This window comes from Bidens hawaiensis, unplaced genomic scaffold, assembly GCF_021521415.1.
Source record: "Bidens hawaiensis isolate Kalapana, Puna unplaced genomic scaffold, B.hawaiensis_p1.1 tig00013988_1, whole genome shotgun sequence".
Lineage (NCBI taxonomy): Eukaryota > Viridiplantae > Streptophyta > Magnoliopsida > Asterales > Asteraceae > Bidens > Bidens hawaiensis.
Window position 1 is genome coordinate 330,652 of NW_027492200.1, and position 25,487 is coordinate 356,138.

At 33.7% G+C, this 25,487-nt stretch overlaps 2 protein-coding genes across 3 annotated transcripts; one reads left to right on the forward strand and one right to left on the reverse strand.

The window, feature by feature from the left end:
* Positions 1 to 10,660: 10,660 nt before the first annotated feature.
* Positions 10,661 to 11,765, reverse strand: LOC143545651 (uncharacterized). Of its 2 annotated transcripts, XM_077037497.1 has the most exons (3): positions 11,411 to 11,765; positions 10,781 to 11,341; positions 10,661 to 10,712 (listed from the first exon to the last, which is right to left on the reverse strand). In XM_077037497.1, the coding sequence occupies exons 1-2, from the start codon at positions 11,756 to 11,758 to the stop codon at positions 10,796 to 10,798; spliced, it is 894 nt and encodes a 297-aa protein (XP_076893612.1). In that variant the 5' UTR covers positions 11,759 to 11,765; the 3' UTR covers positions 10,661 to 10,712; positions 10,781 to 10,795. The 2 variants fall into 2 exon arrangements, with proteins under 2 accessions (XP_076893612.1, XP_076893611.1); XM_077037496.1 differs by lacking the exon at positions 10,661 to 10,712 and having other exon boundaries at positions 10,731 to 11,341.
* Positions 11,766 to 19,533: 7,768 nt separating this feature from the next.
* LOC143545652 (floricaula/leafy homolog) lies at positions 19,534 to 23,834 on the forward strand. Its single transcript, XM_077037498.1, has 3 exons — positions 19,534 to 20,427; positions 21,383 to 21,807; positions 23,417 to 23,834. Exons 1-3 carry the CDS (start codon positions 19,959 to 19,961, stop codon positions 23,783 to 23,785), a joined length of 1,263 nt encoding a protein of 420 aa, XP_076893613.1. The 5' UTR covers positions 19,534 to 19,958; the 3' UTR covers positions 23,786 to 23,834.
* Positions 23,835 to 25,487: the final 1,653 nt, after the last annotated feature.

Consider the following 25,487-nt stretch of genomic DNA (forward strand, 5'->3'; position numbering starts at 1 on the left):
ATTATAAGTTAACTTAAAAAATTACTTTCAAGCAAAGGAGTCGATTTTAAAAGAATAAGGAAAACAATAAATATTGTTGTCGAATGTGTATTTATTTATTTATTTCTTAAATTAGATATATCCTTTTTATTTACAGAAATAGTATAATATAAAATAAGTATGATAGTCTAAAACTTTTTAACTAAATAAAATAGAGAGATTTTTTATGTGTAGGAATACAATAGTGGTTTTTAAATGAGACCCATGAATTAATTTGTACAACTAAGTGAGACCCATGAATTAAGGGAATCTACTTTTTTTTTTCAATAGAAGACTATATGGGGTATTAATGGCAAAATGTGACGTTATAGTGGTGGGTAGTTCAAGTCACCAGCTTCTGTTATTAAAAAAAAAATCGTTGCCCAAAGCCTCACAATAATAAAATCTGGTTATGATCAGATTCAAACTTAAAATCTTATAGCCTTTAGTCCTAATCTTCGCTTCTCCAATGCCAACTGAGCTAAACTTCAATAAAATCTACTAATAACGTGTATGTAATAAAACATGAAATAATTTTTATAATCAAATTAGAAAAAGAACCTTGACATCAAAATTGGAACTTTAGCCCATTAAGAATTTAAGATGTTCTTGTTCATGTTATGACTTATGAGCCCCTACCCTAGAGTACAAACCACAAACCGGGTATTTCAGGAATTAGAACTGGGTATGAATCAGTTTTAGGTATGGTCAACAAAAGTCAAAGCCGGGTCGAATAAGAACTGGTTCTGGGTATAGTCGTGTATTTGACCGGGTTTTCTAGGTTTTTTCGGGTTTGGGTTAGGGTCAAGTCCGGGTTGGGTCTGGTTCCGGGTACACTTCCGAGGAGAAACCGAAAACCAGGTCGTACTCGCGAATCGGGTATGAATAGAAACCGGTTCCGAGTCAGGTCCGCCGATCCAATCGGGGGATCAAATTGATTATAAAAAGATGAGTTTAATTAGTCGATTTATTAGTAAACATGGAAAAATGTTATCTAGACGTGTAAATAGGTTGACATTAAAAACACCAACGGTTAATTACTATTGCTATAAAACAAGCTCGTATCACCTCTACCCACAAATACTTTTTGTAGGAGCTAGGAGGCTTGGCTTCACTTAGGCCCATTTTAGTAAAGAAATGCTAAGAACTATTTGCTTGTTTACTACATAAATTAATCAACATAACTGTCAGGGATTCGACTCTAGATCAACACACATAAACACAACCGAAATGCAAGAGAAATCAAATGAAATGTATAAAAGTTTGGGCACAAGGTCCGAATAGTCGTGACATGTTCGTTGAATGGTAATGGGCCCCGTGATTCCACGTGAAGCTCAAAGTATGCTATTCTTAAGGTTGGGCCTTTCAGAACCTTTCGGCCCTGTTTACCCTTATCAAATTGGTTCATATAAGTCTTTAACTTTTGGATGAACTTCTCATCATAAATAATGATGAAAACGGCGTAGCGGGTTTGCCCAACTCTCAGAAACAGGTTAAAAAGAGACGAGATTAAAAGAAAAAAATATATAGAAAATAATAAATTTAAACAAAAGAAAACTGAAACATTAGCTGTTAGCATCTCCTATACGCAAACTCATTGAAAAATAAATTGTTGGCCCCATTCTGACTTCACGTGTCCTTAGCATTTAAGCCGAGTCTTGGCCCATACAATCAAACAATTTAATTTCCCGGCCCACATCATTCAAAGCAAAGTGTTGTTATCTAACATATAATACATTGTTAAGTGCTATTTTCATATTTGAGTTTTTACATTTTTGAGGGTTTTTTTTTTTTTTTGCAACCGAGCACTTAACGTTTTAAGAATCATGTAATTATTGTACTTTTCGCTAACCCCATCTATATTTTGACGTTTAGTCAAAATAAACGGTAAACTTGTATTCTTAAATTTATCGTTTCTTTTAGCCTGGAGTTAAGCGTCATTTTCATACACGAGGTTTGCCAACTACGCAACCTCATTACATTTTTGATGTTTTTTTTTGCAACCGACGCTTTGTGTTTCAAGAATCATGTCATTTTGTACTTTTCGCTAACCCCGTGTATATTTTGACGTTTAGTCAAACGGTCATTTTTTTTTAATTTCTCTTTTCTTTAAACTTGGAGTAAATCACAATTTTCATACATGAGGTTTGAGTTTTGCCTAGGCAACTTCTGTATATTTTTAAATATATTTTGCAACATAACACTTGACTTCTATTTTGATTGTTGAGTCTGGGAGTAAAACGGTGATTTTGTATTTATTTATTTTAACCATTTATATCAATTTATTATGTTAACTAAACCGTAACACGATATACATTCCTCGAATTCAATCGACACTTAAACTCAGAATTTGAGTTATTTGATTCTTTACACGCAAGGCTGAAATTTGAGTTGTCCGAGAGCTATGGCACAACTATGATTATACTAGGAATGCTCTAAGAGTATACATATTATATAATATACTATAGTATATATTGAATTAGTGATAGTTTTATTACTTTATATGTCGTGCCAAACTATTTATATATTGTACCCTAAAAGTTTTAATTACTATAAAATTAACCCCACAAGTTTTTAACGTGATAGCCTTTGATGGCCTTCAAGTTCAATCAATAACGCAATTAAACACACACACCCCCCTATTTACATACGGTACTCCAAAACTTTCATTCCTTAACATAATTAACCCACAACTTTTAATATGGAAACCCATAAATCCCATTAACTATATAATTAACCATACAACTTTTTAATACACGATGACTTTCAAATTTCATTAAGTTGTACAAATAACCCCACAAGTTTTTAATACGGTACACAAGGGCGAAGCTTCATTGATGCCCGGGGTGGCCGCGCCCCCCTGTTTTCGTCCGCGGTAGTGTAAATTTACCCATTTCGGCCGAAAATTTTTATACGTAGTGTAAGTTTAGCCTTTTTCGGCCGAAAATTTGAACCCGGCCCCTCCTTTTTTGTGAAATTTTGTATACATTTTGAGCTCCCCCCTGGTGATTCAGTCCTAGCTTCGCCACTGACGGTATGAACTAATACATAACGAATCAAATCGATACCGACCTTGTTCCTGTCTCAATACGCTCTTTAAAGGAACTAAATTTTCATTATATAATAATAAATATTATTATTGTATTACCTAGTATAATAAATGATTAACCAATGGTAAAAGGAAAAGACAATGAAGAGTTCATTGATATCCAACAAATGTGAATGCATGCTTGACTTAGTTAGTAGTAGGAGCATGAGAGAGCCATGAGGGTTACAGTGGGCTGTGTTTTACTCCCTCCGTACCCAACACCCAAAAACTTCGAACCACTGGTACACTGTTCCGTCAGTGAGGTGTCAATCTGTCATTGGCTCACTCATTGATTCTTCTCTACTCTCTCTTGACCATGTATTGCAACACCCTCCTCTCCACCATCTTGTCTGCCCAGTCTCAGTCTGCACCCTACTCCCTTTTTTTATCTTCACAACTTTATTATATTATATATATAGTTGTAGTTATTATTGTTAATAACAATGTTATCAACCAAACTTATATATGTTTGTTTATTTGTTTGTTTGTTATGCACCGGCGGCTATGTGTAGTGGAGGGGTATAAAATGAGACGTATTTTGACACGTGATAAAAATAGACTACATGTAGTCCAGGGGCGGTGTTCTCGCCCTTGTCACCTAGATTTGTAGCCCCATTATATACAGTCTTATAACCTATGAATTATGATTGGATTGTTGATTTAAATATTAGGAAAAGTATGAAATTAAATAAGTTGCATTAAAGAAAATAGGAAGCCAAACTAGTTACATAGATAACTCTAGTAACAGGAACAAAATAATGTTATATGAGTTGGACTAGGTGTGCTCCGTGTTTCGTGTATTGTTGGGGTGTTTTATCGTTTCGGGTTATTTAGGTTGACAACTTTAAAGTTGAAGTCGAATTTAAACAGACTGAACTTAAATAGTTTAAAACGTATTCGAAGTTGAAAGTTTGAATTTAGGTTGATTCGAATTCACCCGAATTATAAAAGATGAATATAATAAGTAATATTAATAACTAACACACACACATATATGTGCGTGTTTATAGAAAGTAAAATTTATACAACTTGAATTCAAATAATCAGGCCGATTAGAAACTCATAGATAAAAAAACATGACTAAAAGCTCGTTTAGGAGAAATTAAGACCTATTCAAACATTTGAAACCCATATTCGGATTTGGCTAGAATCAAGATATAGGTTTTTCAAGTACGGTTCAAATAAAATTTTGGAATTTCCCAATAATCAACATCTTTAATAATATGAATGGTCAATCAATGATGGGCATGCATAAGAAAATTTATGAAGACATGGTGGGTGAGCTTCGACTTTATTAAATTCTAAAAGAGGCATGCTTGAAAATTTCTAAGTCTTTATATTAAATTAATTTAAGTTTTTTTACTATACACATGGCCTACAAGCTAGTGAGTGAGATCTTTCCCCTAGTAAGTAGTAAACATAATATAGATCCATTCGTCATACTCTTTCTTCCACATATATTTCACTTGCATTTGTCTTTGCTCGTCTGTTTTGCCTCCCACGACTCAGACACCACAACATATCTAAAAGGTTATATTTATGTCACACTTATATTTATGTCACACTTGTACGGTCCTCTTTTCTAATAATTAAAGGGGTAACACCCCAAAACAAAGGATTCAACTCAACTTGAGCGGGACCTATATATCTTTGCATGGTAAGGAAACCGGACCTATCGTTGCATTGTAAGAAAACACCGAACCTCATTGAGCCCAAACGAGAACTAGTACCTATAGAAAGAAAATTGGTCATATTAATGGAATTGTTGCTAGGGCCACAAATTTCTTTCTTAACCGGTCCATGTCGCTTATTCTGGATCGGTTCACTAGAGACCACTCATAACAAGATAACTAACTTGAAATGACACTAATAATTTAAGCATTGGGTTACTTGCAAAATTATATAAGCATTTATGTGTGACCAAAAAAGTCACCAACATTTCACCAGGTAATTTACTTAGTACTTGATATATAACATGTACTTTATAGTTTATACATCCCCTTCCAAAAATAAGATTGCTTCTCAATCCAATGAATGGTAACATGGCTACTTAAAGCCATTAGTTCTCTTATACAAACATTGGTCAATGGTCACATACAATGATTTACTTATATAAAAAAATCTATTTTGATGTGACTTCTTGTAAAAAAAATAAACATAAAATAATTATGTGTACTTACCTTAGATATTCAAAGCCATTCAATTAACCATTTAATGAGCCCAAATTAAACACTTAAGAATATATTTTGACCTATTTGAACTCATTTACCAAATAATATATAACCTAATAGCATCTTGATGTGTTATGAGGTGTGCCCTTCATTAGAGGTCGAGGGTTCGTAGTGAACACTAGTGTATTAGGTGTAAATTAGGCTTCCTTTAGAAAAAAAAATATTAACTTAAATCATTTTTAACAAAAGCAATCTCAGGTAAAAATTATCAGTGTTCTACCCAATAAGTTGTAAATATCAAAGTTGCAAAAGTCGCTAGGCGCTTTCAGGGTAGTCGACTAGGGAGTTGCGAGTACTCGGTATAGGCGGGGTGCACAAGGGGAGTACTTGGACATGGTATTTTATAAAGAAATTCATTTTTTGGAGATTATATATATGTCAAATATGAAAAGTTTACTAAATATTATACAAAATACAAATAAAAAAATACAAAAACAATCAATAACATGTATATATTAGTTCAGAACATATATCAGTTGATGAAAGATGTACCTCAATCGTATTTAAATAAGAGATTTGCGAGTTTAGAACTTCGAATCGGATGATAATAATGGTAGTTGCGAGTTTAGAACAGAAATTATGTTGTGTCTTAGCGTGAAAAAGAAAAAAAAACAGTGGTGGGCTCTTGGAGAAATGGAGTTTTTTAATAAAAGTTAAAATTTTGATAAGACGAGTTGGACTGCCTAGGGCTGATTCTGAGTTTTTGACCTTGGAGAAGAAAACCGGTGCAGTGAAGTGCCGAAGAGCGCCTAGGCACCGAGTACTCGACCGCCTAGGACGAGTTTTACAACACTTGGTAAATATTATTTGTAACCTTAACAGAGTTGAATGAATTGATGCTTTCTAACTCTTCAATCAATGTTTAGTCCACCCACCTATGATGATCTTGAGCTACCCTTTGAAAGATCAAAAGATGAACTACACCCATACTTCTCAGTTCTTTCCTTCCTTTCCTTTTCTATGATACACACCCATACACCGCCTTATAATACATTTTGAATTTGCCATTTTGCAACATTTGTTTCTCCAACTTGGTTTATTTCCATATTTACCCAATTTTCAAGTATGCGTGTATATATGTGTGTATATTTAAATATAGATTGGTTCAAACAAGAATCACCAATTATGAGAGGAAAAACAAGAAATCTCAACCATTTATTTTTTATAACAATGCTTAAAACTTTTGAGGCATTTGTACCGGTAATTGGTACCCTAATCTACCATTTGTCTTCCAAACAATCCACATCTGCCTATCTCTTCTATATAATTAATTCACTTTATAATTTTTTGACAACGTACACAAAGATAGTTGAACCCCAAAAAATTCAATAATTTTTGCTGTTCTTAATTTTTGGAAGATTGATATCCACACAGTAATGAGATTATTTGTTTCTAAAAATCATAATACTCATGTTCACAATTGTAGGCACCTTCGTATTCTACTATATATTTCAATCATATAGCTTTTTATATGAAAATGTTTATATTCTTGCATGGTACTATAACGGATTTTCAAGGTATTTTGATCAACCTACACATATGTACCTTATGCCTAAACTTGTATGTGTACCATCTACGTACATTGTATAAATGTACATAGATTCAACCGACACATAATAAGAGTTTCAACTTACACATACACACCTTCTACCTATAATTTGTTTTGGTATGTGTAGGTAGATTATCTTTTTTTGTAAGAAAAACATACGTGTAGAATACTTTTCGATCAACATGTGTAGGATAAGTTTTAACATGCGTACGATAATTTTTGATGTAGCGCTTATATATTGTGTAGGAAAGGTAATTTATTAGAGAAATTAACTTTTTAGTGTTTACCGTTATTGGGTAAAAAAATGAGTGATCTTAGAGTTCTTTCTCATTTCTTGCAGTACCTTAACTTTTTAATTGATTATTAAAGTCATGATTATGCGTAACGGTCTTGCAAATTGATTCTTATTTTTTCATTACTAAATTCTTGGTTTTTCATTACAAAAAGTTCAAAATTTAGGCTAATTAACACGGTAAACGTTATAGAGATATATATTAGTTGGTGAAAGTTGTGTATTTAAAAACTTTTGATTAACACTTATTTTAGTAAAATACATACTCAAATGATCGTTCATGTGATTTTTCCTAGGATTATTAAGTTGGTAACTATTTCAATATTTTTTTCATTTGTAAATTTTGTCTAATCATCTCTTTTTAACTTAATATATATTTTTATTATTTTTTTATAGGAATTTAAGTTTATTAAACATAGGATTAGTGGGGAAAATGATGGAAAGAAGAGTAGCAGCAGGAAAGTACAGGAATCAGGATGGTGTCATAGTTAATTAATTGGTGTGAATTAATCTTATTGAATTGAAGAAAAAGATGTGATGGGATTGAATTGGATTGGATGAACAGACAGAGAGACAGGATACAAAATACAATTCAATTGTTGATCTGATAGTAGCACTCTCTACTACTGTTCATCAAAGTACAACCCTAAATATTCAGTCCACAACCTTTAAGGCTTTCACCTTTCTTTATCACTTCAAGACAAAACCAATATAGGTTAAAAGTATTCAAATATTTAAATACTTTCATTTACTCTAGTAATATATACTTTTTACTGTTTTATTAAAGTTACAAATCTTAGGCAATCTTCAATGTAGCTTAAAAGTTTCTTTAACCACCAAGAAATAAAATCTAGTTAAACAATGTGAGGTAGCCTAAGTTCACAATCTTCTGTTTCTGGGAAAACTCACCCGACCGAAAACTCATTGCAATAAAACCTTGTAGCTCCAGTCTAAATCTTTATTTCCCTTTTAAATGGCATTTAAGCCAAAGCTTATTGATATATATCTTAAAAGTATTCAAATATATAAATAGTTATTCACTTACTCTACTAATTTATTTTTTTTACTGTTTCATCAAAGTTTCTTAAGTTGTGCTATTAATGACTTCCAAAGTTTAACATAAAGCATAGAGTGCCAGTGGTCTGTTCATAATAGTAGTTTTAAAAGGTTGATCCAAAGTTAACTTTTATTACTCTTTCTTTTAAGTTTGACAAGTAAATAAATTTGTACCAACAAATAAATAAAGCTCAACTCATTAGCTGCCTAGGAGTATACTACTTAGAGCGTTAAAGCTGATTTGACAAATGTTAATGAGGTCGCATTACTCCCTTCATGTGTTAAGGGGCTGTTAAAGGCATGTTAAGTTAAAGTGTTAACGGATTTTAAAATCCCCTACACCCATACACAATAATTTGAAATTTATTTTTAAATTAAATTAAAAAAGATTAAGCTGTTTTCTTTAAGTGAGATGAAGTTAAAAATGATAAAATGGATGATATGATAGGCTAAATGAAGTTAAGAAAATAAGATGAATGTATTCCCATGATCTTACTCACCTAGACATTAAGTAGTAAATTACCTTTCATTTACTAAAGTTAATAATATAATTTTACACTATTATAACACCAACTATGTTTATGTTCAGTAGTTTACTAAATGTTATTTTAAAACTTAATATAAATAAGAACATATGTATTTTTTTTCTTTTTACCAATTCTAGCATATCATAGCAACTTAGCAAGTTAATTGTGAACTTTTTAAGTACTGTAGTTATTAAATCCAAACAAAATTTTCAATTTTACCCAGCAAATTTCAGTCAACTTTGTTTTGAAATGTTAGGATACAAAAACATGTATAGAAATTGTCTACCACGCTACAAGACTCGACCAACCCTATATCGATATTTGTCGCCGGTATAGGGCCGGCTATCTCGAGGGTATGCCGTCGAGACATGGTGTGTATTAAATATCAAAGTATGGCTTTTACAACAACACATGTTGAGATGTTTTTGGAGGAACCCGTGAAAAAGTTGTCCGCAAAGTGAACCTATCTCAAAGACATGTTGTCGAAGTAAATACCTTTTTATTTTTAATTTTCTTTGTTCATGAATAAAGAAGAAATTGGGGGTCTTTAGGGAACCCTATGTCAATGACATGTATATAAAATTCTTGAATCTTTTTTGGCTTTCTTTGTTTCTTTAAGGGCTATATTAAAACAATGTCGTTACAAAAAGTTTGTCTCAAGGCCATGTCGTCGATATAAAATTCAGATAAGCTTAATCATTCCACGGGTTGTTGGTCAGCCTCATTTGTCTCCATTCTTTTCCGAACTGCTTCCAATCCCACCCTTGGTGATATTTGACGATAGATAGGGTGACGAAGAACAAGGTCCGACAACCACAAATTGTACCAGTCAATCGGGTTTGTTTTCCGCGGCAAGGTTTGTATTAAATATTAAAAGGAAAACATATTTCATTCCATCGTGTGCACTTTCAGAATCCCAAGTCAAAATGTGATTCCATCGGGTTTGTTTCTATATAATGAAAAAAGTTTTAAATATATAAAAAAAATAAAAAAAAAAATCTAAGAGACCTATTTGTTGATCATGCTAAGTTATATATCTTCTCTTAGGATAGGTATAATAAAAGAGTCCTTTCTCTTATTTCCAAAGAGTCCTTTTTAGTTGTTTTTCATTTCCAAAAAGTTGTTTATAACTTTTGGATCGTTTAATCAAATCATCTTTATAAACTAACTTTTGAATTTGAAAACTTCTTAAAGAAAAACTCCTTCCATATTTCTTTTCACGTAACTATTATAAATTTCATGCTTACAAAAGCAGTTAATTGGTTTATATAAGCTATTCAAGATTTTTTTTCAAAACTTTGAAAAGTGATTATGCTGATCTCCAATAAACTTCAACTTATCATGTATGATTGTATTTTCAATTTTTCACACCGTTGTTGAAATGAAGTGATCAAATTCTTGTTTTTTTTAACTCTTTCAGGAGGCGACAGAAGGGTTCGATGTAAGTTTATTTTGTGACGTCAACCTTGAGACTGATGGTGCGTCAATGATGGTTGATCCATTACATCAATCCACGAGCATTTTGTTGATTTTGTGCGTGCAAAATCCTCATCATTGATAGTTTCACCATCGACAATGTTTAGAACTTAGGGGGCGTTTGGTACAGAGAATGGAATTGTACAGAGAATGATACAGAGAATGGAATTGTAGAGAAATGGAATTAGTCTGGAGAATGAGAATTGACTGTTCTGTTTGGTAGTACAGAGATTTCAGTAGAGAAATATAGCTGAGAATCATTTCTCTTGTTTGGTACACAGGAAATGAACAGAGAATCATATCAACTTTATTATTTGCACAGGTATTTTTTTCATAACAAATATTTATTAAAAAATAAAAAAACATATAAAAACATGCATAAATTTAACCATACACAAGTATCCCATAAATTCAAACATGCATAAACATAGTTTTTAAGCAAAAAAACATCAATCATACTTGCAAGTTAAAAGTACTTCAACCATGGTGAAACCAAAAAAAGGTACTTCAAGTTCTTCAACCACGGTGAAACAAAAAAATTACTTCAACCATACACAACTATCCCATTGAACCATCGGTATACAACTCGACCATCTCAATTTTCTCTTCTATTGTCGAGGCAAGAAAAGAACGTCCTAGATCCACATCTTTACCAATCAAATGAGCTGCTTTGAACCGTTTTTTCGTAGTGATACCTGGTAAAGCTTTCAACTCATCACTAACCTTTGCATAGATTTCATGAGCCTCTGTAACTTCTTTGTTAAGTTGTTCACTGACCATCTCCCCAAATCGAAGCAAAACTTCCTTCATTTCTTTGCAAGACTCTCGGTATATCTCATCTGCATCCGTGCTTCTACCTCTTTTACGCTTGCTTGTTACACTACCATTTGGTCCTTCAGATCGAACAACACTTGGAACGGCTTCATCAACAAAATCAAAGTCTTCAATATCAGCAGGTGAGGCATTTTGCGTCTCTTGAACAACATCTTCTTCTCCAAGGTCAACAGCTTTACTACCAGTAGCTCTATCCTTACCGAATATGGTACACAATTTGTCATAGAAAGGAAATGACTTGTCACGAAAATTCACAGCACCTTTGTGAGACTACAAGACAATTACAAATAAATTAGACCAAAATTTTAAAATCTAAAAAATATATTTTTTAGAATATACCTTCACGTATTCATTCCAAACACTATCATCGGCAATAACACAAGATTTTTGTTCATCCCAACCAAACCCACTTGTATGCACCATATCATATACAATGCTAAAGTGTGTCTTCCATGTCTTCATCCTAGACTTTATATGTGGTTCTGCTTTGATGCCAGAGTTAGGAAGACTTACATCTAGCAATTGTTGAACACCATTTAAATAACCTGGTTTGAATCCATTGTCAGCACCAGCATACTTTCCGGATGCATGTATCTCCATTAGCGCATCAATTAGCTTTGTATCTTCATCATGTGTCCAGGTATGCTTGCTCCTAGTAACTCCTCTCAGTATATTTGAATCTGCCATGTCTACTTACAAAAGGAAGAATAATAAACAGAGAATAAGAAACAAATAAACTGCAGCTGCAGCTGAAGCATTATCTCATCAGCAACTGTTGTCCAAATTCAATTCTAAACAAATAAAGTGCATAAATAAACAGAGAATAAGAAACAAATAAAGTGCATAAATAAATATTAATAAGAAACATCCTTAATAATTTACTTAATAAAAGAAAAAATTACTTAATAATTTATGTTAGCAAAAAATATCTTTTAATAAAATAATGTGTTTGACTAACCTTAAACAATTTCCATCTTTCATCAGTTTCATTATCTGGCACTGGCACGGGTGACTTGTAGAGTTCTTTGTGTAATCGACATATAGCATTTAAGACTAACTTGAAATACCGACTTATAGTTTCCCCGGACCGATGAAATCTATTGACTAGTATCCTATTCTTTGCATTATGAGCAAGGGTATGTAAAAACATAGCAACTTGCTCATCGACTAGCATGTTTTTACTATTCTTTAGTCCCCCTCTAGTTTCAAGCATATCACAAAGTGTTGTAAATGCATGTATATTCATTCTTATGTTAACAACACTCGTAACATCACTTTCATAAACCATCCTCATCATGTTTTCACGCCTATTATGGTAACTCATTAAATATTTTCTATGTAAATTTCTTGACTCAATCGACCGACGCAAATGATAAGTACACAACATCCACCAACGAATCATAACATAAATGACATAAAATGCACCTATGGCAACTATTCTTTGTCTGGAAGGTGATCTTGCCATCTACACATAAAAATATAACAATTGTTGAAACAATTCATAACATAAACCCAAAAATATTTACATGAAAAGCTTTAATTTATCACCATAATGAACAACTAAGAAATGAGTTCTAGTATAGAACAACACCAAATCTAAAATAAACATGAAATGAACATGAAAGCTTTTCAAGGTCCAAAAATAAAAACATTTGCATCTATATAGCAGGAACACAAGCATTTGCATCTACAGACATTTGCATCTACATACATACAGACATACAGAGACATACAGAAACAACACAAACATTTGCATCTACAGACATACAGAGACATACAGCTTCGTATTACCTGAGCAGTTGGTCAGTTTCAGCTTCAAATAGAACTAATCGAACCCCAATCGAACTAATCGGCCACCAGGGGAGGGGGAGGAGGCTGAGCGGCGGCGACGAGGGGAGGGGGAGGAGGCTGAGCGGCGACGAGGGGGAGGGGGAGACGGGCTGAGCGGCGGCGACGAGGGGAGGGGGACGAGGCGGTGACGAGGGGAGGGGGAGGGGGAGGAGGCTGAGCGGCGGCGACGAGGGGAGGGGGAGGAGGCTGAGCGGCGACCTGAGTGGGAGGGGGAGACGGGTGGGAAATGGCAGAGAAAGAGAATTGCAATTCTCTGTGTAATGGGGGGAAATGAATTTCTCTAAGAAGTGGGAAAAATTTCTCCACTTTATTTTCTTACTAACCTACCAAACAAGAGACTTTTTTCTTTTTCCATTTCTCACCCCTCTAAATCTCTGTACCAAACACCCCCTTAGAATTAAACCAACTTCACACTACAAGGTTTTTGGTTTATAGCAACCATTATTTTGAGTTCTATAGCGACAACATGTTGTCTCTATAGGCCTTTTTATGCTATGGCAACGACATGTCGTTGCTACAACCTTTGTCTCTACAAGCTCGTTGGTATATGTACATAAAGTCATCGCTAGAAGTGTGGTCGCTATATGTTACTATGTAGCAACAACTTGTCGTCTCTACAAGTTTGTGCAAAAGTTTATTAAAAGTAAATCAGAAACATTTATTTTATTTTATTAATATTTACTAAATTTTAAAAATATGTATATATATTAAATTATTTTTGTTATAGCAACAACTTGTCGTCGCGATAAGTAAAAGCTTGTGGAGACAACATGTTGTCTCCATAGCTAAAGGCTTATGGAAACAACATGTTGATATAGATAAAAGATTATGGAGACAATATGTCATCACTATAGATAAAAGCTTGTGGAAACAATAAATCGTCACTATATGTAAACCTTAAAACTCCAATAATTAAACAAAAATATGCCAAAACATATCGAACTAAACTAGAAACCAAAATATCACAACGTTAATAGTGCGTTACAAACCAAAATATCACCAAGTTAATAGTGCATTACAAACGAAACTATCCCGAAATAGTCGAACTACAAACCAATAAAAAGTAAACATGACAGTTAACTATCTTCATCACCACTGCGATCACCAAGACGATCACCACGACGCCTACCACCTTGATATTTTCTTTCAAAGTCTTTACGAATTTGTTCAAGTTGTTGTTCCATTCGTTGTTGAAAACGTCGCTCCATGTCTTGTTGCATTCTTTCCCAATGTTGGTTCAGTTGCTCGTTAACCTGTTCTTCGAGTTCTGTTGCAATTTGTTCTTTCATTTGCTCACCAACGGTGTCTCGCCAATTCTGTTGTGCGGTGGGGAACGTACTCGAGAACACATTAGGGGTTGGCTTTCTCACAACACGGCCAACACCCCGAATACAGCCGCGCGTTTCTCCTAAGGCACGTTTCATGACCTCGATATCATCAATTGGTGAAGATTCATCGGACTCGCCTTGCATTTTGTGTGCCTTATTTTGGATCTTGTCCTACATTAAAAAAACACAATAAATGTATGTTAAAGTTTTTAGAAAATTTCAGCAGCATAACTGTGTAAAATCGATAACCAACCTGGTAGAACTATAAATAATAAACGATAATAATTCCCAAATTTCGAGAAACCTACTCTAAAAGCAACAACTTTTAGTCTATAAAAGTGAGTTCGCGTCCTTTTAACCAATTTAAACTTAAAGTTGCATATTTTGAGTCGTTTAATGTGGAACCGGAATCTAATCTAAAAGTTGGGTCTTTTAAATCTATTAAGGTGCATTAGGGTCATCTGAATGAGTCAAATGACCCATACCCAACACACTTAATATATCCAACTTTTATCTTAAATTAGTCAAAATAGCCCGAACTCACTTTAAAATATTGAATTTCAAACTTTTAGTGTTTTAAAGTGAGATCGGGTCAATCTCACCCACAAATAATAACATACCAAATCATTTTTCATGAAAGTTATTTACTTACAAAGTCCAATCGTGCCTCATCGTTTACCCATCCCGTGGTTTCCTTGCGATGTGACATTTCAAAGCTTTCAATACAATTCCCGTGCCCAGGCAACTGTCACCACCAAAAGAATGCATATATAAGCTGTCAAAAATTAGAACTACTAGCTTGCACGCTGCGCAGAATTTAAGCTAGCAGATGATGGAGGTGTTGTGGGACTAAAAAAACTAATTTGTTAACTAACTATATTAAACCACTACATAACAGCAGACTCTAATTCTTACCTTCATGTATCGCTTTTGGGCATATGATTGACTCCCATGATAGCTTGTGTATGGTTGTTTTGCTCTATTTGCTGCATTTTGTTCACACCGTTTAATATAGGCCAGATCCTTGAACAATATATCAATGAGATCAACCCACTTTTCTGGTTCATCTTCATAATCAGATGGGGGATGTTCCTTTGCAGCTTCAGCATCAACAAGACCACCAACTTTTTTATAATGTTTTTGCATTTTTCCTTTTCGTTCCCTGTAGCTTCTTTGACATTCAGCGGTGATTCCGTGTTCAACTCCTTTTCCAGTGACGTGTGTTTTGAAACTTTGTGAGATCAAAATATTGCTGAAAAAAGTAGTAGTTAGAAAACAACTAAAAGTTATGAAACTAGAATACAAATAAAGCATTACATTATATACTTACATAAAGTGTGATATATATGCTGTCTTTTAACTCATCTGGAACATTTTGCCAACTAGAATAATAGAATGGAACATCTTTAACTTCGTTCGAGATTAACCGTATAAAATCCGACGAATTCTCTCCAACAAATTTATATAGGCCCCCACGGTGATCAACATCAATGGATAGTTGCTTGCCTTTGTTCCATTTAAATTTGTCAAACAACTTTATGTTTTTACCCTTGGAACGTGTATTCTTGGTTTGGGCTACATTAATACATGAAATTAAAAGTTATTAAATTGAAAAAAAAATATATATTCAATATGAAGATATATAATTTGAATGGAACAAGTAACTTACAAGACTCGCAACCCTTTTGAATCCTGTTTGAATTCCTACGGGGTGGTCCGTTCCCACCATCTCCCCCGTGTGAACGAGCAACATCGGCCATTCCTTCAACAAAAACTTATAGCGACGAGTAAATATATAACAGGCATAAAAATATAAACTTTAACAATAATAAGCATACATTCAATCAGAATCAGCAAAAAACATATAGCAACGAGTAAATATATAATAGGCATAAAAAATTGATAACTTTTTACCCGGGCGGTAAATGAATTCAGTTGGTTCGGTAAAACTCAAGTGTCGGTAAAAGCCAACCTTTGTCGATACGGTACTAAAACTAAACAAAAAAACAATATCGTCATTCGGTTGGTTTTGTTACGTTCGATATGATACTTGAACTAAAAAAACAAAACAATGGAGGTGGCCAGTCTCGCTCGTCGATTAGTAAAACTCGAGCGTGGAGGTGGCCAGTCAATGCAAAAAAAACAATATCGCCAATGAGGTAGAGTCGATCATTAAAACTCGTGCATTGGAAAAACCGACGATTGTCAATCTCAAGCGTGGAAGTGGCCAGTCTATGCAAACTTAGTCGGTTTTTGTCACGTTCTTTGTTACCATAACTAAAAAAAATCAACATTCTTGTGAGTTTTTGTAAAGTTCGTTACAGTATTGGAACTAAAACAAAACAATGGATAATTGACCCGACAACTCCTCGCGGTTGTCTCCTTCCCATAGGACTCGTTACTACAATGCAACATCCAGACATATACCTACACCCAGAACCCACATCTCGAACCCTGATGCATATACACGTATACTGACACGCTACTCAGACTGTTATAACAAATGCAATCTTAAGCAACAAAAACATACCCACACATTCACATAGTGCACAAACAAATTAAAATCCCGTCGTCACCACTTACATAGAAATAAATACACAATAGCGGGAACCCTAACACATGCGTAGTCACGTCACACAAACGTGATCAACAGATAATCGCCATGACAACTCCACACTGTTGTATCCTTTCCATATGACTCATTACTATCATGCAACATCGTCTCTCTTTCCATGTTGTATGGCTTGGTCGTCTTAACACAACGTCTACCCCGCACCAACACGCCCCATTTACACGGTCATGGCATACATTCCCCGAATATGACATGCCACGTCAATTACATCATGCATACGACAAGAAACTAACATATAATCATAAAGCCATGCTTTTATGCCAAACATCAGTTAGCCTGATATCACATAACTAGGGAAGGCAAAGAAACCCGAACACGATGGAAAAACCCGAAACCCGACGTAAATGAGACGGGTAATACCCGACCCATTAGGGTTTGGAACGGGTTTGAAATTAGTTTCAAAATTTTTCGCGGGTTTAGGACGGGTTTGTGACGGGTTTGGGATTTCTAATATACCCGATTACCCGATAACATAAACCCGTTTACCCGATTATTTACCCGATGTACCCGATACAGATTATTATATTATAAATAAACTATATTCCAAATAAATTATTTGTCGAAACTTGGTTATGCTAATTATTTGAGGTATTTTATCTTTATGGTAACCATATTTGTAATCGATTAGTTATATTTTGTCAAAACCCGAGCCGGGTATACCCGACGGGTATTTTATCAAAGCCCGATTAGAAACCCGAAACCCGATTGGAAAACCCGAAACCGGACGGGTAATTACCTGATTAAAACCCGACGGGCTTGAGACGGGTTTGGGATGGATTTTAATAACCGGGTATGAGTTTGGGAATACATAAACCCGACCCATTGCCATCCTTACACATAACACACGTAATAGACTTATGAGCAAGACCCCCCTATTACACTTCTCATACCACATACGATTAGCCCCACTAGCTAACAAACAATCCATGCATATGAGCATCGATCATTTATACTATGCGTGTATGTTAGCGTGAAAACAGTAAATATGGAGAATATATATAACTCCCGCTTGTTCAAAATTTCTAATCCTAGCCTCAATCCACGCTACACGTAACAAATTTAAAATAATCAAAAATAATAATTTAACTTGTAGCGACGACATGTTGTCGCTATAGGATCTACGTATTAAAAAATCATTTTAAGTTATTTATTATTTATCATTCTACAATTTAAATAAATAAATAATTTAACTTCTACCGACGACACAGTCGTCGCTACAGGGTCTGACCGGTCAAAAATCTTTTTAAGTTTTTATTATATATTTGTATGTAGTTTAAAAAAATCAAAAGAATATAATTTAACTTGTAGTGACGACAGGTCATCGCTACAAAGTTTAAACGAATTTTAGTTTATGATTATCTATTATTCTATAATTTTAAAAATTCAAAAAGAAAATAATTTAACTTGTAGCGACAACTTGTTGTTTCTATAAGGTCTGACCGGTCAAAAGCTACAATATCTTTATACCAGCGACTTGTTGTCGCCATAAGTTAATATATGGTGACAACATTTGTGGTCGCTATAATGTTGTCTATATAGGGTCAAATTCTTGTAGTGTCAGTTCTTAAACCTCTCATCTTTGAAACCAAAACATGTGTCATTTCTTAAAGGAATGGAATATTTTGCCATGTTAATTCCACACATATTGAGACGAAAACAAATTTAAAAGTTTTCGTATTTTTTAACAGTTGATAAAGTTCGAGATCGATGAACTTAGACACTACTGAGTACTGAATATTTTTCAATTGTATAAAGTTATTTATTACGGTTTTAATCGTCGAAATATTAACTAACATAATTTGTTTAGTATATAAATTCTAGTGTTGTTCATTTACAATACGTAATATTTATTTTCTTCTATGTCTATTCACAGTGATGACTTTTAAATGAACCAAACACAATCTGCTTCTGATTCATAGCTATCCTCTTAATAGAATTATTGACAGGCTACCAAACGACTATATTATGAATAAGTTATATGTTGGGAATTATATACCATCCTGTTAATATCAAATTCACGAACGACAAAATCAAATATATACAAAAGTGTTTCAAGTTTCTTTGCAAAGTTTAATTAGATGTCATGTCATGTTATTCATCATGTATAACAAGGTTCGAGATTACTTGTCATGCTCTATATACAAAAAAAAATAACAAATTTTCATCAATCACGATCTATTATCTTAACTTCTTTTAGTTTATTTCAAGATAATTTTCATCTTGAACACACATTGAAGAGATATGGTACCCGAAACACAATATTAGTTGCCGCATGGGCCAACTAGGCGGTTTAAAATCCTTTCAAACGATATCCGTGTGTCGTGAGATAAATAGCCACCTCGCAATATATTCTTGCATAATGACTCATATCTACAGTCCAATATGTGCGATAGCCTTAAGACTAATTAAAGGTGAGGGGTCAGGGACGGTTATCCTGAACAAAGTTGTGGAGAGTGATGTCTGCTCACATCTAGTACCAATAGACGGTTTTTGGTCAATGTACAATCATCTTCTACACTCTTTAGTCACAAGACTAATGATGTTCGGGTTTACAGGTATGAGGTCTTGTACCGAATACAGATTTCCCACATACTCGTAAAACTCAAGTCAAGTAACTTATTTATAATTTCTATAGCTAATTTGGTTTGTTGTTCCTTCAACCATCAACAAGTGAATAGAAAGACATGTGATCAAATATTCTAGTACATCCATGCAACAACAAAAGATACAATAAAATCACTTTCACAAAAAGTAAATCCAAAAGTAAAAAAAAACTTATTCTAGTATACCATATTGTTTCCATTCGTTTATTCAACAAAGCAACAAAAAAAAAGTAACAAAAGCAACAATAAAGTCCCATTTCGTCTGGTTACTCATCACCCACCCAATACAGTTGGAACTTAACCCTATAGTTCCATTTGTCCACCACACCCCAAACTCTCTCACACAAACACATAAAAAGTTAAAAAACTTACCTGAAAATACTAAAATAGACAAAAGGGCAATTTGGTCATTATAAAAACAGTACTCTTTAAAACCCCAAACAAACACAAGTCAAAAAAACATAAACATAAACATGGACCCTGAGTCACTCTCAGCCAACCTATTCAAATGGGACACAAGAGCCACTTTAGCTCAACCACCGGCTAGAGTATATGAACCCATAACCCTACAACCACCACCACCACCACCACAACCACAACAACCACCACCATCCATGGGCAGCTACTTGTTCAGAGAAACACGAGATCTTGGTGGGTTAGAAGAGGTGTTTCATGCATACGGTGTGAGGTACTTCACGGCGGCTAAGATATCTGAGCTTGGCTTCACGGCTAATACTTTGTTGGACATGAAAGATGAAGAGCTTGATGAGATGATGAACAGTTTGTGTCATATTTTCCGGTGGGAGTTGTTGGTTGGTGAGAGGTATGGGATTAAAGCTGCCGTGAGAGCTGAGAGGCGTAGGGTGGAGGAGGAGGAGTCACGGCGGCGGTATATTATGGCGGCTGAGAATGCTAATACTCTAGATGCTTTGTCACAAGAGGGTATGTCATATGATTCATATGTGTGTTTATGTTTTTGACTTTTCATGCATTTGTTTTCCATGCAATTAAACAGTAGATTATCTACAGCTAATTCTTGGTTTCTTGTTATTTAACTTATTATATAATATTTTCAGTTTTACAGTTTTACTTAACTAATGTTAAACATATTTACTCATGAAAATTTGTGTGATGTACAGATTTTTTACAAAATATTAAGATATATTGCAAGCATTATAGCCATAATTATGTCCAAAACTTGTTAGTGATATGTGAAATATGTATTACTTTTCCTACATAAAACATTATAAAATATGAAACATTATAAAACATTGTTTTTTTACACTAAAAGTATTATAAAATTAACTACAAATATTATAGCCATTATGCTTAAAACTTGAGAGTAATAAATGAAATATATTGCTTTTTTATACATAAGTACGTAGTACACTCTTAAAACATTGTTTTTTTTATAAACAATAATATAAAAATAAACTACAAATATTATAGCCATTATGCTCAAAACTTGATGGTAATTAAGTATGTAGTACACTTTTAAAACATTTTTTTATACAAAAAATGTAAATAAATTACAAACATCATAGCCATTATGCTCTACAGGATTTAACTAAGGTGTTACAATATTTAAGTACATCATATGACATTCTTAAAACGTTTTTTTTTACAAAATAAATAAATAAGTAATAATGATGCAGAAGTCATAACACTATAGACATTATGCTCAAAACTTGATAGTGATATATCATATATGATGTAAATATATATTACTTTGCTTTTTAAAAACCAACATCTCTCATGTCCATCAAACTAAGGTGCTACAATACAAATTCAAAAGTACGACAATGTACACTCCAAGACAAAATGTGTGTATGTACATGCTTGCATTCACATGGGATAATATAAGGAATATATGTTTTATCTAACAATTAATGTTTAGGTTTGTCTGAGGAGCCAGTGCAACAAGAAATTGAAGCTGCGGGTAGTGGTGGTGGAGGCGGCGGTGGGCCATGGGAGCTAGTGGCAATGGGGATATGTGGAGGAGCAGTAAAACCGAAGCACGGTGGCCAAAGGAAGAGCAAGAAACAACTAGGTGTTAAGGGGAAAATTATTGGGTCATCCTCACAAGCGGGTAGAGGAGATGATAATTATGACAATGATAGTGATGACGATGAAAATGGTGGTGGTGGCGGCGGTGTTGAGAGGCAACGCGAGCATCCGTTTATCGTGACGGAGCCTGGTGAGGTGGCACGAGGCAAAAAGAATGGACTTGATTACTTGTTTCATCTATATGAACAATGTCGTGATTTCTTGATTCAAGTCCAAACTATTGCTAAAGAGAGAGGTGAAAAATGTCCCACTAAGGTATTTTTATTCCTTTGTGACACAAAGCATCATGATGTGCTTTTAGAATTTTAGTTATGATATTAACTAGGTTAAAAACTTATGTTTTACATTCGTTGAATACATAACATGTTTTAAATAACCGGATTTAAAGAATAAAAAGTAATGAAGATTTAAAAATTATAAAATTTTATTTAATTAATAGCAGTAAGTCCTAATAAAATATTAGAATTAACTTTAAATATTAATTATTTAAAAATATTTATTATTTAACAGCAGAGGTGAAGGGTTCGAGTCCTGATCTCACCCGGTTTTACCGGCTCCTCGCTGTCGTGTCGTTTGGCGGACGTGGGGTTCGGGTTTTATCTGGGGAATCCCTCAATTGGTGCGGACCGTTAGGGGCTCCGTCCGTTCGGAGTCGTGGCCGCTCGGGCTACCTTTAGCCAACAGGGCCGCATACAGAGTATTCGGCGTTACTTTGTTGGTCGTTTCAAAAGTAAAAAAGAAATGAAGATAATAATTAGATGAGTTTGTGTCTGTAAGTGATTTAAATAATTGTTAAAAAATTTAGTAGAAGAGAGTTATTTAATAGAAGAGGGAAACTAGAAATAAAAATATACATATATTAAAAGAAGTTAGTTATTTGTTATAACAAGATTATGTTAGGGTTTAGCTTACTCTGCATTTGTCCTTTTACATTATAATAAACATTAAACATAAACATGGAAAAGAGAATGAAGATTTGTTACAATATTTTATAATTTATTTTATAAGAGGAATGGGTAGGATAAGTGTTAAAAAATGGAAAGGGTAAAGAAGTGATGATTTGAGTGTGGTCAGTGATAAAGATCTGTGTTGTCATGTAAATTTAGAGAAAGTTGTGTATAACAAGAGAAAGATGCAGTCCCAGAATCATTCACTCAGTTCTGCTTCACACCCTACAGCTGGTTCTGTTCCCTACTTGACACGTGTCGTACGGTTTGCACTCTCACCCACCCATACCTTTTGCTTTTCCAAACCCTAGCTATATCACGTGTCACAACTTTATTTCCCAAATTATTAAAATTAAACTTATTTCTTCCATATTTTTGCTACAAAATTAATAAGCTTGTAGATGAGCCGAATGTTCATTAATTTGTTTAGTGAAAAATTTGTTTATATTCGTTAATTTTATATATATAAATGAAAACTAATAAAAATTTTATGTTCATTTAATTAAATAAACAAACATTATTAACACATGTTTTTTTCATTCATTTATATTCATAAATGTTTGTTAAAGTCAGTTCATTAATGTTTGTTTATAAACATTTATGCTTGTTTATTTATATTTGTTTTTTGATGAATCGCCTAGTTAATGTTTATATTTGTTCGTTTGTGTCTATGAATTGTTCGTTTAGATCTTAAATGTACAAATATAAACGAATATGTTCATATTTTAAATGAACGAGCATGAACACAAATATTTTTACGAATAACTGTTCGTATTTGTTTAAAGTTAATGAACGAACACAAACATGCCATTGCTCGTGTTCGTTCGGTTCGTTTACAAGCCTAAATGAAGGTTATTAACTAATATGACATATATCTTCAAATGGTGCATTTACAATATCTTGACGTGTTTATTTAGGTGACAAACCAAGTGTTCAGGTTTGCAAAGAAGTCTGGAGCAAGTTACATCAACAAGCCAAAAATGAGACACTATGTTCATTGTTACGCGTTTCATTGTCTCGATGAGGAGGGGTCGAACGCACTAAGGCGAGGTTTTAAGGAGAGAGGGGAGAATGTGGGGGCATGGAGGCAAGCTTGTTACAAGCCATTGGTGACAATTGCAGCGCGACAAGGTTGGGACATTGATGCAATATTCAACACACATCCGTGCTTGTCAATATGGTATGTCCCGACTAAACTCCGCCAACTCTGTCATGCTGAACGTAGGGCGGCTGCTGTTGGATCGACATCCGTTGGTGGTGGTGGTGGTGGTAATCTTCAATTTTAATTAGGTGATTGTTTGTGGGATGAAAGTTATGGCTTTAGTTTGTGGGATGTGGAAATTAGTTTAAATGTGTTGTAATGATTGTTTGTGGGATGAAAGTTATGGCTTTAGTTTGTGGGATGTGGAAATTAGTTTAAATGTGTTGTAGTAATGAATGTTGTTGTGTTTGGGTTATAAAAGTTGTTTAATTAGGTTTATAAAATTTCAGTTATGATTTGGTTTCGTGTGGTATGTAGAAATGTTTTTAAATTGAAGTAGTAAACCCGAAGTTTGTAGAAAAGTTTTTGTATTTGTAGTTATAACAAACTTTAAAATTTAACTCCTACTAAAAATCGACATTTTAGACTAATCTTTTATGTTTCTTGTATCTGGTCTCGTATGTATGTTTTTTTGGCTCCTGAGCCGATGATCTCTTAGAAAACAACACTTTTATTCTTTGAGATACAGGAACAGTTTGCCTACATTTCATCCTTCTCAGATCTTGCTAAAAGTTATGAAATTTATGGGAATTTTACTAGGTATGGTTGTTGTATTTAAAACTAATCTTTTAATACTGTTACGATTATTTTAATTAACAAGTTTATGCATGTAAATGTATATCTAGTTTTAATTTATGAGTATACTTGACATATTAACTGGTAACTAATTGGGCTTTTCTTTGAGCTTTTTTGTGTATTGAGTTTTTTTTATGGAGCCGTTTATTTCACTAAATTTAGTTGTGACTGAAAACAATTAGACTTGTAGGCCGAAACTAAAAGTTAGTGCTCAGTTGATTAATTGGTTGCTGTACTTGAATGATAAGCACTTAGTGGGTGTTTGCGATTGCTTATTTTCACCAACTTATAACTTATAAATTTTTTGAAAAGTAATAAGATGTTTGAGATTGCTTATATTGTAAGAGGAAAAATTTTATATTATACTTTTGTAAGTTATTAACTTAATGAAAATTTATAAGGAGGCAAAATAAGGAATCTTAAACAACCCCTTAATGAATCTTCTTTAGATCGAAGTCTTTTGTTTTAAATAAAGTTAAAAGAAGGATACAAAAAATATTTCCTTCATCCAAATAAGTGAATAACAAGTTGGTACCAACGTCATGGTTTAATGGGTTTAAGTATGGTTAAATATGTTGGGATTTAAACCTTTTGCTCTCGGTATTAGATGTGTGTTTCGTCCAAGACATAATCAAGACACCCAAGGAAAGTTGGCAATTCTTCAAATTTCAGATAAGTTGATCTTTCTTAAGAGTTATAATCCAATTATGTTGTAGTAATATATGTTTAGTTGGTTTACTTATCAGTTGATTGGATTAACTATTAATGTTGTTCAAAGATGGCCATGAGCTTGAAGTCGTGTGAATACCACGACCAAGTCGTAACTGGGGCGTGGGGACACGGGTGTGGTACTTAAGAGGGGCGCATGGGTCATTTTGTTTGATTTATTTTTATTTGTCAATTGTTAATTAATAAAATGATCATTCATTTATCTTTATCTTACCCCTCATCACATTTCATTCTACCATAACATATATATGTGGTCTTAATTAGATGTAAAATGTGAAACACTAAGTCCCAACTAAAATTCATTTATATTAGTTGTTCATTTCTGTTTGACTCATCTCAATTGCCACAAAAGATTCATGAATGCTAAGTCAAGTCAAGGTCAAAAAGTTATGATAAACAAGATAAAGATTAAAGACACAAGT